Below are 15,331 nucleotides of genomic sequence, written 5' to 3' on the forward strand. Positions count from 1 at the left end.
TGTCATTACTTCCTATAGTCAGTTTGATATGACAATTTTTTATGGAAGTAATAGGACTTCGATTTACAGAAAACTCTCATGCTTTGTAGTACTATTTGAAATTATGAGTTGTTGAACCAGATTATACTGTCATTTTAATATGACCACTTAAAAGGGCAATATTGGACTTTGAATATTTTTTCAAGTATCTTGTTAATTCAACTCCTTTGATAGCAATTTGATTGGACCATTTTTATGAGAGATATATGACTTGTTCCATATTTTGCATCAATGTTATCCTGTAAAATATCCTAAAATTACCCAAATAGCTAAGATTGTGCTAGCTCCTGCAATGAAATCAGTAACCTGTATTTGTAGTTTGCTTGAATAGGCAATCTAAATTGTGAAAATGACTGACTTAATCTTCCTAGTTGGAGCTTTAAAAGGTTGACATCTATGAATAATATTTAATGGCTGCTATTTAAATGTAAAATAAAAAGACTATACTGTTAAACTATAATTTCTTGAAAATTTGGTTCTAATGAAAGGAGAAGGCATATTTTTACTGGCATGAATTGTGGAAAGAATGTTGTAAGGGAGATAACTCTGGAAAAAAATGGGAAAAGTCAAATTTTACAGATTTCTGGATAAAAGATGGAAATACTATGTGAAGCAGTATAATGCCATATTTTATGAACAATTGGTTTTATCATCATGTAGAGTTAAATATTCTAAAGGAATATTCAAAGTTGCAATAGTTGCAAGCTATTTTGTCACCAAATAAAATGTATTTTCCATTACAGCATCGTTTCTATGAAGCCATTCCAGAAGGGGATGCTGATGAAGTGGACTCTGATGATGAAGAAGAGGGTGATGATGAGAAGAAACTTTTGAGGTAATAATTGATTATTTGTAGAATCTATCTAGTATGCTTCAAAGCTATGAAATACATGTATTTTGCTACTGTAGATAGAAAAAAATGGTCTTTCCATTTTAACTTAATGAATAAATACAATCTTCAATTTGACTTACAATGAGGTCAAGAACTATACGATTATATTCTACTGCTTTTAAAATTAATATAATAATAGAATAATGGTTGATAGAATTGTATACATCTACATATAATATAACCATATTCTGCCATAGATATAACGATTTGGTTTTAAAGTTTGATTGTACCTGTAGAAAATTTACTTTAAACGGGATAGCACATCTTCATTTTTTTTTTAGTTGTTAGTGTCTTTGAACTAGCTGTCAGTTACTGCGAGTACTCTCAGATCTGTACTTTTTGTTGTTTGGATATACAAGTACCCAGCCACTTCCACTCTGTGTTAGTATTTCTATTTGTATCAGTCTGATGAAATAAGCCTTTTTCAATTGATTTTTATAGTTTGTTCCATCGTTATACTGTTACACAACTGTCCCAGGTTAGGGGAGGTTTGGGACCCTGCTAACATGTTTAACCCCGCCACATTCTGTCTATATGTGTCTGTCCCAAGTCAGGACCCTGTAATTCAGTGGTTGTCGTTAGTTGATGTTTAACATATTTGTTTTCATTCATTTTTATGCCTTCTTTTTTATGGTTTCCGTTCTCTAACTTTAGTTTGCTTCAACCAAATGTTATTAAACTTATAGACAATGCTTATTACCTAAAAATACAGATCAAGTCTGAATTTTGGTGGTGTCACTTCAACCGTTCTAGATTTTATATGCTCCTTTACAAATAGTCAAATAGGAATCTAACATCTGTTCTAAAATTATCAATGGTGTAATTGTTAAAATTATTTTTTTATTTTTAAAATTGGAATTATCTATCCTTGTCCATAATTATAGATGAATCAACTACAATTATGGACAAAGGAAGATAACTCTAATTTTAAAAATTAATTTTAACAATTACATTACTACAACGAATGCTTTATACAATGCAATGTTGTTTTTTATTTGGTCGGGTTGTTGTCTCTTTGACACATTCCCCATTTCCATTCTCAATTTTATCACTTAAAAAATTAAAACGATCTTTACCTTTCGCTGCTTACAAGCACTTTGTTTAAAAAAAAATTCAGTTTTGTCCCTTTATAACCTTATATGAAATGCGAGCCGGGGCATCATCTGTATCCCATCGACACATTCCCCTTTCATTTGTATATAACTTAGGCCGTTAGTTTCCTCATAGAAATTGTTTTACATTTGTCATTTGGGGGGCATGTTATAGCTGACTATGCAGTATGGGCTTTGCTCATTGTTGAAGGCTGTACCTATAGTTTTTTGGTCTCTTGTAAAAAGTTGTCTCATTATCAATCATACCACATCTTCTTTTTTATATAACTAAATATTTGTTCTCAGATTATCAGATGCTGGAGGATCCTTCACTTTCTCAGAAGTAAAGACTGGAGATGTAGTCATGGATGATCTTGGAGAAGATGTAAGTCATGAAAGAAATAGCCAAGAATTTTACAATCAAAAGTAGTATGAATAATACCTAATAATTTCTAATTATAATCAACAAATTATGATATATTGTTGTTTGAAAATATCTGTCTATGAAAGGAGGGTGTATGTATACTTTTTTTTTTACATCTGTCTGTTTGTCCCATGAAGTTTCAGACACTACAAATCAGAGCTTCCTGTTAAGTCAATACTGACATACTCTTACATATAATGGCTATGTATTTATTTGTTTTAATTTCTCAAGAACTACAGATTAGGTCTGTCTGAAATTTGGAATTAAGCTTATATTAATGGAAGCATACTTTACCTTATGTTATCACATTCATTGCTCATCAACCCATTGTTAATTTAGAACTTGTAGCTAGGTTATTATTTTTGAGAAAGGACTCAGTTCAACTTGCATCAAATTAAGGTAGATCATATTTTAAATTTTGACAGAATTTCAGACAATAAAAAACTGAAAATAATCATTTTAAGTTTTAACTGCAAGTTACAAAATTTTGTAACAGAATTCATAATGAAAAAACTAGAACATAAACAAAACAAACTCAACAACTGAAGTGAAGATATATAGCTAGCTAAATACTTTAAGAAAATAAAACACAAAGGACAGGAAAGTCAGTGTTTTCATTTTTAGCTCACCTGGCCTGCAGGGCCAAGTGAGCTTTTCTCATCACTTTGCGTCCGTCGTCCGTCTCCGTCGTCGTCGTCCGGCGTCGTCTGTTAACTTTTACAAAAATCGTCTCTTCTAGAACTACTTGGCCAAATTAAACCAAACTTGGCCACAATAGTAATTGGGGTATCTAGTTTAAAATATGTGTCCGATGACCCGGCCAACCAACCAAGATGGCCACCATGGCTAAAAATAGAACATAGGGGTAAAAAGCAGTTTTTGGCTTATAACTCAAAAACCAAAGCATTTACAGCAAATCTGACGGGGTCAAATTGTATATCAGGTGAAGATTTATCTGCCCTGAAATTTTCAGATGGATTGATCAACCGGTTGTTGGGTTGCTGCCCCTGAATTGGAAATTTTAAGGAAATTTTGCCGTTTTTATACGACCGCAAATTTATCTAATTATGTACTTTGATTTTTGATTATGGGCCCAGTTTTCAAGTTGGTCCAAATCAGGATTCCATATCAAGTATTGTGCAATAGCAAGAAATTTTCAATTGCACAGTATTGCACAATAGCAAGAAATATTTAATTGCACAATATTGTGCAATAGCAATTAATTTTCAATTGGAGTTATCTTTCTTTGTATAGAATAGTAGTTGATAATATATGTTGGAAATTTGCCAGACATGACTATGATGTCATTTTTTATTTTTATTTGCCAATAACTTTATGTAAATAACTTCATTGGAAATTTTCCAATATAAAATGTTGCTGATGAAGCTTTTTTTCCTTATCTTATCTAAAATGTTTTTAGATAATGTATGTTGGACATTTGCCAGACATGACTATGATGTCATTTTCTATTTTTATTTGCCAATAACTTTATGTAAATAACTTCATTGGAAATTTGCCAATATAAAATGTTGCTGATGAAGTTTTTTTTATTGTTTTATACAATAAACAATGTATATTCACTTTTACTACCAACCAATCTTTACCATTCAGTGATAACAAGCACTTTATTTTACATTTTAATATTTTATGATGTATTTAAAAGAGTAGTTATTGTTGCAAACTCCATTAGAAATTTGAATTGATATCAGTTTTGAAAAAAGGGGGGGGGGGTTTAAATTTTTCTCATTTCAGATTTCATAAATAAAAAGAAAATTTCTTCAAACATTTTTTTGAGAGGATTAATATTCAACAGCATAGTGAATTGCTGAAAGGCAAAAAAAACCTTTTAAGTTCATTAGACCACATTCATTCTGTGTCAGAAACCTATGCTGTGTCAACTATTTAATTTTAGATTTAAAAAGTTTGAAGAAGAAATCTTTAATTGATTTGTAAAATCTTGACATTTGTTTTGTGTAAAAAAAAAATGTAATGTCAAAATTTGATCACAATCCAAATTCAGAGCTGTATCACGCTTGAATGTTTTGTCCATACTTGCCCCAACTGTTCAGGGTTCTTCCTCTGCGGTCGTATAAAGCTGCGCCCTGCGGAGCACCTGGTTGCACAATAACTTTAGTTTAAGTAAATAGAAATCTATGAAATTTAAACACAATGTTTATGACCACAAAAGGAAGGTTGGTATTGATTTTGGGAGTTTAGGACCCAACAGTTTAGGAATTAGGGGCCAAAAAGGGACCCAAATAAGCATTTTTCTTGGTTTTCGCACCATAACGTTAGTATAAGTAAATACAAATCTATGAAATTTAAACACAAGGCTTATGACCATAAAAGGAAGGTTGGTATTGATTTTGGGAGTTTTGGTCCGAACAGTTTAGGAAAAAGGGGCCCAAAGGGTCCAAAATTAAACTTTGTTTGATTTCATCAAAATTGAATAATTGGGGTTCTTTGATATGCCGAATCTAACTGTATATGTAGATTCTCAACTTTTGGTCCCGTTTTCAAATTGGTCTACATTAAGGTCCAAAGGGTCCAAAATTAAACTTTGTTTGATTTCATCAAAATTGAATAATTGGGGTTCTTTGATATGCCGAATCTAACTGTATATGTAGATTCTCAACTTTTGGTCCCGTTTTCAAATTGGTCTACATTAAGGTCCAAAGGGTCCAAAATTAAACTTAGTTTGATTTTGACAAAAAATGAATCTGTTGGGTTCTTTGATATGTTGAATCTAAAAATGTACTTAGATTCTTGATTATTGAAGTTTTTTGGTCCAGTTTTCAAATTGGTCTACATTAAGGTCCAAAGGGTCCAAAATTAAACTTTGTTTGATTTCATCAAAAATTGAATCCTTGGGGTTCTTTGATATGCCAAATCTAACTGTGTATGTAGATTCTTCATTTTTGGTCCTGTTTTCAAATTTCAAATTCTACATTAAAGTCCAAAGGGTCCAAAATTAAACTAAGTTTGATTTTAACAAAAATTGAATTCTTGGGCCTCTTTGATATGCTGAATCTAAACATGTACTTAGATTTTTGATTATGGGCCCAGTTTTCAAGTTGGTCCAAATCAGGATCTAAAATTATTATATTAAGTATTGTGCAATAGCAAGTCTTTTCAATTGCACAGTATTGTGCAATGGCAAGAAATATCTAATTGCACAATATTGTGAAATAGCAAATTTTTTTTTAATTAGAGTTATCTTTCTTTGTCCAGAATAGTAAGCAAGAAATATCCTATTGCACAATATTGTGCAATAGCAAGAATTTTTTTTAATTGGAGTTATCTTTCTTTGTCCAGAATCAACTTAAATCTTTGTTATATACAATATACAATGTATATACACTTTTTACTACCAACTGATAAATTTAAATAATCTTTACCATTCAGTGATAACAAGCAGTTTTTTTACATCTTAATATTTTATGATGTATTTAAATGAGTAGTTATTGTTGCAAACTCCATTAGAAATTTGAATTGATATCAGTTTTGAAAAAGGGAAACGGGGATGTGAAAAAAAAGGGGGGGGGGGGTTAAATTTTTCTCATTTCAGATTTCATATAATAAAAAGAAAATTTCTTCAAACATTTTTTTGAGAGGATTAATATTCAACAGCATAGTGAATTGCTCAAAGGCAAAAAAACCTTTTAAGTTCATTAGACCACATTCATTCTGTGTCAGAAACCTATGCTGTGTCAACTATTTAATTTTAGATTTAAAAAGTTTGAAGAAGAAATCTTTAATTGATTTGTAAAATCTTGACATTTGTTTTGTGTAAAAAAAAATGTAATGTCAAAATTTGATCACAATCCAAATTCAGAGCTGTATCACGCTTGAATGTTTTGTCCATACTTGCCCCAACTGTTCAGGGTTCTTCCTCTGCGGTCGTATAAAGCTGCGCCCTGCGGAGCACCTGGTTGCACAATAACTTTAGTTTAAGTAAATAGAAATCTATGAAATTTAAACACAATGTTTATGACCACAAAAGGAAGGTTGGTATTGATTTTGGGAGTTTAGGACCCAACAGTTTAGGAATTAGGGGCCAAAAAGGGACCCAAATAAGCATTTTTCTTGGTTTTCGCACCATAACGTTAGTATAAGTAAATACAAATCTATGAAATTTAAACACAAGGCTTATGACCATAAAAGGAAGGTTGGTATTGATTTTGGGAGTTTTGGTCCGAACAGTTTAGGAAAAAGGGGCCCAAAGGGTCCAAAATTAAACTTTGTTTGATTTCATCAAAATTGAATAATTGGGGTTCTTTGATATGCCGAATCTAACTGTATATGTAGATTCTCAACTTTTGGTCCCGTTTTCAAATTGGTCTACATTAAGGTCCAAAGGGTCCAAAATTAAACTTTGTTTGATTTCATCAAAATTGAATAATTGGGGTTCTTTGATATGCCGAATCTAACTGTATATGTAGATTCTCAACTTTTGGTCCCGTTTTCAAATTGGTCTACATTAAGGTCCAAAGGGTCCAAAATTAAACTTAGTTTGATTTTGACAAAAAATGAATCTGTTGGGTTCTTTGATATGTTGAATCTAAAAATGTACTTAGATTCTTGATTATTGAAGTTTTTTGGTCCAGTTTTCAAATTGGTCTACATTAAGGTCCAAAGGGTCCAAAATTAAACTTTGTTTGATTTCATCAAAAATTGAATCCTTGGGGTTCTTTGATATGCCAAATCTAACTGTGTATGTAGATTCTTCATTTTTGGTCCTGTTTTCAAATTTCAAATTCTACATTGAAGTCCAAAGGGTCCAAAATTAAACTAAGTTTGATTTTAACAAAAATTGAATTCTTGGGCCTCTTTGATATGCTGAATCTAAACATGTACTTAGATTTTTGATTATGGGCCCAGTTTTCAAGTTGGTCCAAATCAGGATCTAAAATTATTATATTAAGTATTGTGCAATAGCAAGTCTTTTCAATTGCACAGTATTGTGCAATGGCAAGAAATATCTAATTGCACAATATTGTGAAATAGCAAATTTTTTTTTAATTAGAGTTATCTTTCTTTGTCCAGAATAGTAAGCAAGAAATATCCTATTGCACAATATTGTGCAATAGCAAGAATTTTTTTTAATTGGAGTTATCTTTCTTTGTCCAGAATCAACTTAAATCTTTGTTATATACAATATACAATGTATATACACTTTTTACTACCAACTGATAAATTTAAATAATCTTTACCATTCAGTGATAACAAGCAGTTTTTTTACATCTTAATATTTTATGATGTATTTAAATGAGTAGTTATTGTTGCAAACTCCATTAGAAATTTGAATTGATATCAGTTTTGAAAAAGGGAAACGGGGATGTGAAAAAAAAGGGGGGGGGGGTTAAATTTTTCTCATTTCAGATTTCATATAATAAAAAGAAAATTTCTTCAAACATTTTTTTGAGAGGATTAATATTCAACAGCATAGTGAATTGCTCAAAGGCAAAAAAACCTTTTAAGTTCATTAGACCACATTCATTCTGTGTCAGAAACCTATGCTGTGTCAACTATTTAATTTTAGATTTAAAAAGTTTGAAGAAGAAATCTTTAATTGATTTGTAAAATCTTGACATTTGTTTTGTGTAAAAAAAAATGTAATGTCAAAATTTGATCACAATCCAAATTCAGAGCTGTATCACGCTTGAATGTTTTGTCCATACTTGCCCCAACTGTTCAGGGTTCTTCCTCTGCGGTCGTATAAAGCTGCGCCCTGCGGAGCACCTGGTTGCACAATAACTTTAGTTTAAGTAAATAGAAATCTATGAAATTTAAACACAATGTTTATGACCACAAAAGGAAGGTTGGTATTGATTTTGGGAGTTTAGGACCCAACAGTTTAGGAATTACGGGCCAAAAAGGGACCCAAATAAGCATTTTTCTTGGTTTTCGCACCATAACGTTAGTATAAGTAAATACAAATCTATGAAATTTAAACACAAGGCTTATGACCATAAAAGGAAGGTTGGTATTGATTTTGGGAGTTTTGGTCCGAACAGTTTAGGAAAAAGGGGCCCAAAGGGTCCAAAATTAAACTTTGTTTGATTTCATCAAAATTGAATAATTGGGGTTCTTTGATATGCCGAATCTAACTGTATATGTAGATTCTCAACTTTTGGTCCCGTTTTCAAATTGGTCTACATTAAGGTCCAAAGGGTCCAAAATTAAACTTTGTTTGATTTCATCAAAATTGAATAATTGGGGTTCTTTGATATGCCGAATCTAACAGTATATGTAGATTCTCAACTTTTGGTCCCGTTTTCAAATTGGTCTACATTAAGGTCCAAAGGGTCCAAAATTAAACTTAGTTTGATTTTGACAAAAAATGAATCTGTTGGGTTCTTTGATATGTTGAATCTAAAAATGTACTTAGATTCTTGATTATTGAAGTTTTTTGGTCCAGTTTTCAAATTGGTCTACATTAAGGTCCAAAGGGTCCAAAATTAAACTTTGTTTGATTTCATCAAAAATTGAATCCTTGGGGTTCTTTGATATGCCAAATCTAACTGTGTATGTAGATTCTTCATTTTTGGTCCTGTTTTCAAATTTCAAATTCTACATTAAAGTCCAAAGGGTCCAAAATTAAACTATGTTTGATTTTAACAAAAATTGAATTCTTGGGCCTCTTTGATATGCTGAATCTAAACATGTACTTAGATTTTTGATTATGGGCCCAGTTTTCAAGTTGGTCCAAATCAGGATCTAAAATTATTATATTAAGTATTGTGCAATAGCAAGTCTTTTCAATTGCACAGTATTGTGCAATGGCAAGAAATATCTAATTGCACAATATTGTGAAATAGCAAATTTTTTTTTAATTAGAGTTATCTTTCTTTGTCCAGAATAGTAAGCAAGAAATATCCTATTGTTTGAAGAAGAAATCTTTAATTGATTTGTAAAATCTTGGCATTTGTTTTGTGTAAAAAAAAACCATGTAATGTCAAAAATTTGATCACAATCCAAATTCAGAGCTGTATCATGCTTGAATGTTTTGTCCATACTTGCCCCAACTGTTCAGGGTTCGACCTCTGCGGTCGTATAAAGCTGCGCCCTGCGGAGCACCTGGTTTGTTATTATCTTGAATATTTTTATAGGCAGAGATAAACTGTAAGCATCAATAAAGTACAGCAAAGTAAGACCTGAAATTAAGTCGACTGACCAAAATGGTCATGAATCCACCTGCTTCCTTTGTTTAATATTCACATAGACCAAGGTGGGCGACACAGGCTCTTTACAGCCTCTAGTTTTACTTGTATTCAAAATGGACAAAGTACTGTCTAAGGTTAATTTATTAGGGTGATGCTACTTCCTAATTTAAATATGAATGCCTACAATTGAAGAAACCAGTAGCTTTGTTTGTATTTCAGTTAGGTTTGAATGTCTTCAATTATAGGGAACAATAAAAGAAAATTACTTTTTTTTATTTTTAATGTTAGATAATTTGAGAAAATAATCTATACCTAGTCATCACAATCATTGAGTGTACCAGTTTATATATATATATACAGTGAAACAGGTGTCACACATTTTACTGATTAAAGATCAATTAGTATAAAGTATTTGTATCAACCTGGTGTACTAATAATAAAGTTGATGGCATGACTTCTATTAAAGACATTGAATGCTCACTTGACTCTAGCAGTCTGCAGGGTTTATTTCATGATGCAATTGTCATTAGTTCTACCATGGAAGTAATATTTAGAAGGAATAACAACGACTAATTAGCATGTATTTATAGCATGCTGAGCTCTGTACTAAAGTCATACAATTTCATCCAATTATAGTCTCAGCGGTAAGACCCCTTTGGTAACTATCTGCGTTACCGCGGTTGTAAAATGGCATCTGGAATTTCTTATCAGTCACGTGGTTTTATCGAGTCCGGTAATTTTAAAGTACCTGTGTGAAATCCGAGGTTTATTAATAAGAAGGTGGCGCTGTATCATATAAAACCTCTGCCTTCAGATGAAGTCGTATGATGTAAAAAACTTGAAAAACGGACGAGAATTGTTCAAACTACAGCAGTTTAACATGGAAAATTGTATTTAATTTAGCATATTTTTGCTTTTTACCTTTTGTTTTAAACTGTTCTAAAAGTATTTTCCGGTTAAAAGCGGATCCCGAGTTAAACAGATAAATACCGTTGAATCGATCAGGTTTCACATGATGTTAAACAAAATAGTGTAGGCAAATGTAGGCATAGATTTTTTTACTGTTGAAATGTGCAAAGTTAATCGAGATTGAATAAAAGAATATTTACTTTCAAGTATTCTAAATGTATGTATATGTCATAAATGTCATTGATTGCATTATTGAAACTGGACAACTAAAATGGGGATAATATTTTCGTAAATATATATTATTGTGGAATGCTTGTATTAATATAATTAGCTATACAGCAAAAATTATAACAAACCGACGAAATGGGCTTGAATCTATCTGTCTTACGGTAAATTCATTTTTACACAAATTAGTTTATGTATCAAGACCTTAAATTGAAGGATAGAACCGTTTAGAATTGTGAATATTTTAATTGACTATAAATACAAGAAGGATTTAGATTTTTCGTATTAAATAAAGGGGGTCCAAATGTATTTTTTTTTACAATCATCTTCTTAACTTACGGAAATGTTTTCTTAACTGTCTGTAAATATTAAAATTGAAATGACACAATCTTGTTCTATGTGATAGCTGTCGGTTTAAACTATTATGATCAAACTAATCAAAAAAAGGCAAAAATTGGACTAAAATAAAAATTGAACGAATGACTCTTTCGGCAGTGTACATCAACGGAATGTAACGAATGAACTATTCGGGTTACTTCGCACGTATAAACGACAAAATCTTATCTGTTCGTTGTTCTCCGTGAACACGAAAATGACCGATAAGTGTCAGTGATTTGATCGATCACATGCGGAGAATCAACTTCCATGCCAGATATTGAACCAATTAACAAGTTATTGAAAGATGGGCGGTAACGCAGATGAAACCTTTGAAGTGACGACGTTGTTATTCCTTCTAAATATTACTTCCATGGTTCTACAGTGTACATAAACATGTATATAATTATCAGAATTTGTTTAATGTTGACAAGAGATCCTTACTTTCAACATATTTTATTTCAAAAATCATGTACATGACATACAGCTCCCTGTCACAAAAGAAAAAAATGGAAATAACTGCAAATAAATTTGATTTTTTTAATTCATCAGATCTTAACTATATATATATAAACTGGCGGCAGTGTGTGTTTCTAGGACTTTGTCAAACTGTCTCACCCAAATCGCCAGCCCAACAAGGAAATACCAAATGCCAAACGCTTTGAATCTATTTAAAATTGTTGAACTGGTTTAAAGACAAATAGATTTTCTTCTTGACTGAGAATATTGCTGCCAAACAGTGGGGGTTTTAATAACGTGGATATATTCTTTCCACAAAATAAATCGAAATTAAATCCTTCACAAAAATTTCTGCTTTTACTGTAGACAATATTTGAGAATGAGGAACAACCTCCTTGTGATATGTGCTCTAAAATACAATTTAGTACTATATAATTTACAGGATGTGTTTGTTCTTGACACCAAGAGTGAACTGTTTGTATGGGTTGGAGGTAAAGCTTCTGTGGATGAAAGGAGAAATGGAATGGGATATGCTCATGTAAGTTTTTATCCGAGTATAAAGCCATGAAATTAATATTACATTTTACAGAAAAGTTTTATAGATACATGCCATCATGACAATATTTTTTGCTTATATTCATTAAACTAGAACATATTTTTCATATTTGAATGTCTGATATTTCAGAGGTGAAAAAGGTCCATAATCATCAAATTAGAGCAGACAATTGAATAAAGACTTAAAAGTAAAAAAATGTTAATAGATATGTATGTATGTCACATTATTTATACAATTCTCTATACATCATTTATATTTAATTACAGAAATACTTGATGGACAAAGCTCGTCATTATAAACCAGTCTCTGTTGTCAGTGAAAAAGTTGGAAAAGACAGAATTGAAGTAGCATTATCAGCATAAACTCTTGCCACTGTATAAACAATATACCATGATATAGAAGCTTTTGCAGTAGTTAGCGCATAAATTATTGTTTGTTGTTAACCACCCTTTTCTTCTTAAATATTGCCATGACATATTTTATCTCTAAAAGTAACATAAGGTTATTGTTAAGACTTTGTATTTAAAAAAATTTATTGTTCAATTTTGAACATTCAATATTTATTTCAATATTACATGAGCTGGACTATTTAATTTGTAAAATTTATATTTATTTGATGTTTAAAGTGTTATGCAAAAAGACCTGGTATATTTTCTGTACATTTTTTTGTACATGTGATAATTGGTAAGACATGCTCCATCCTGGTTACAAGTAGATTGTCACAAAAGTTTGATAAATGTATCTGCAGGCATCCATTTACAAATTTCATAGAAATATGGGAATTTTGTCTAACAAGAGCTTTATTTGGATTTGAATCTTAATTTTGTCGTCAATCAATTACACATTTCTAAAATTTCTAAAATTGATTTAGAAATATCACAATAAATGTTTGTTATTATTATTATTTACATTTAAAAGAAAATACATTTTTTTACCCTATCTTGTTGTTGTAACATTGTTTTAGTTAACTCTATGCATATAAATGGCATTAAGGCTTTTGCTGCTAAAATTATACATACAATACACAATTATCGTGCTATTTCTCTGATTTACTGATTTAGACTTGAATCTTAATACAGCATTTTTTATTACGTTTTTGTCTTTGGAGAACAGCTGCTCTCACGTTGACTTAATTATTGTTTTGTTTTCTAGTATTTTTTTTTTATTATTATTTACTACTGGACCAAGTTTGTGCACAGAACTACGCATTCTACCTGTGTATATATATTGTGATATGTATCTGACTGATTAGAAGAATCTAAATTTAGGTAAAAACTATATTGTAAAATATACATTCTCTTTGACTTTTAAATACCTGCCATTATTTTGACTTTAGAAGTGAATTTCAATGTTTTATCTGTATTAACCAATCATCAGCTGACAATTGTTTTCCATTATTTACATTAAGGTAAACAACAGTAAAAGAATATTAGAAATGCATCAGAGATGTGAATATCAGTTATTTGTAAGAGACTTTTTTATGATTATTTATTTCTACTTTTATATTAATTTAATAGTGCAATATGATTTAATAGTAGTAATTAGTAGTGGGAAGTTCATTTCTGTACCTTTTTAAAAAAGAACAAAGCAGATCTTTTGTCAGTCAAAATTATGTTTGAAATAAGACTTATGTGTAATATTGTTTTTCAGATTGTTATTCAGAATTATTTATAGATGATATGTTTTTTTCAAAACAATGCACTACAAATAGATTTTTAAATAATTAAATGTTTGAATTATACATTTGTTTAGATATGGAATTTAAAGTGTATACTGGAAAACTTTAATTTAACAATGTCTTGTCACCTATTGTTAAATGGAAATTTGAATTTTATTTATCCTAAACCTTGACATCACATTTAAACATAGACCTCCACGTTACATTTAAACATACAAGTGTCGTGAAATAGGTCAGTTTCTGTTTTCAAAGGCTTATTGAGTTAGTACATCAATTTCAAAGTTGTGTATAAAACTTGTCTATCCTTAAAATAATATTGCTATGCAAAGTCAGTTGGTAATCTGTTGTTTCATTGCAATTTTGTGCTGTATTTTTGGAACAAAAATTTACAGAAATAAACTAGTTAAGTTAATAATTTGTTCAGTTATTTCTTATTTTGAAGTTCAGTCACCTGCTTTCAGAATATTACCTTCTTGATATGTATATTCACGTTAACAATATATGTATATGTTAAAGTATATTTATAAAACAATACACATAATAACACTTGTTTAATTTGAACAGATATACTCTTTAAGTTTAACCTGCTATAAACAAAAAGATTGGAATGTATTTCTTGTATACAGATACTTATTTTACTAACTAATTTTCTGTCTGTGATAATGTCCATTATCCTTGACCTCATTTTCTTGGTTCAGCAAATGCTTGATAAAATGTCTAGTTTTTCTTTCACTTATTGTGAGTAATAGGATACACTATAGCTATATTGGTTCCTTGTAAGATTAACCTGATTTCGACCTCATTTCATGGATCAGTGGTAAAGGTTAAAGTTATGTGATAAGGTCTGTTTCTGGGATGCTGTAAACACTTGTAATCAACTATTTTTCATGTATGGAATGATTGTAAGGTGAACATGCCTGTCTTGCAGGTCACATCTGACCTTGCTATCATTTTCACAGTTCATTGGTCTAGTGTGTTAACTAATTTTTTAAGCAAAAGGTCATTTTTATTTGGTGAATGGCATGATTATAAGGTGTATTTATTTTGTATGTCTGCTTTGGATGGTTGATCTATCATGACCTAATTCTCATGGTTCATTGGTTGATTTTTACAAGTTTCAGTGGTTATGTCCTTTTCTAAGATACTATAAGCAATAGTTCAACTTTATTTGATATATGGAATGTTTGTATTTTTTAAATTTAGAGGATTTGATCAATGTTCATAGAGATTGCTTGATAACTATCTTTTATATTAACAATAATCTGTCCATAGTACATGGATGCCCCATCTGCACTATCACTTTCTATGTTCAGTGGACCATCAAAATAGGGTAAAATCTCTAATTAGGTTGTAAAATAAGACAGATCATACATATCATAGGAAAATAAGACAGATCATAAGACAGATCATATCATAGGAACATATTGCAATCGTCTATGCCATATCTCAACATCAAGTGATATCAAATAAATTTCAGTACAACATACAAGGTTCTATTGATTGTAAGTTTTAAGAAA

General features: G+C 30.6%; 1 protein-coding gene across 7 annotated transcripts in view; it reads left to right on the top strand.

Moving 5' to 3' along the window:
• The window catches only part of LOC143079612 (gelsolin-like protein 2), a 61,708-nt gene extending 47,479 nt beyond the window's left edge, over positions 1-14,229 (top strand). For all 7 annotated transcript variants that reach the window (XM_076255089.1, XM_076255053.1, XM_076255058.1 and 4 more), the window contains exons 11-14: positions 783-874; positions 2,329-2,407; positions 12,023-12,118; positions 12,403-14,229. In XM_076255089.1, the coding sequence (XP_076111204.1) occupies positions 783-874; positions 2,329-2,407; positions 12,023-12,118; positions 12,403-12,498 (363 nt within the window). In that variant the 3' untranslated portion in view covers positions 12,499-14,229. The remainder of the gene's footprint in view (positions 1-782; positions 875-2,328; positions 2,408-12,022; positions 12,119-12,402) is intronic.
• The last annotated feature ends 1,102 nt before the right edge of the window (positions 14,230-15,331 follow it).

Source organism: Mytilus galloprovincialis, chromosome 1 (assembly GCF_965363235.1).
Source record: "Mytilus galloprovincialis chromosome 1, xbMytGall1.hap1.1, whole genome shotgun sequence".
In the NCBI taxonomy this organism is placed as follows: Eukaryota; Metazoa; Mollusca; class Bivalvia; order Mytilida; family Mytilidae; genus Mytilus; species Mytilus galloprovincialis.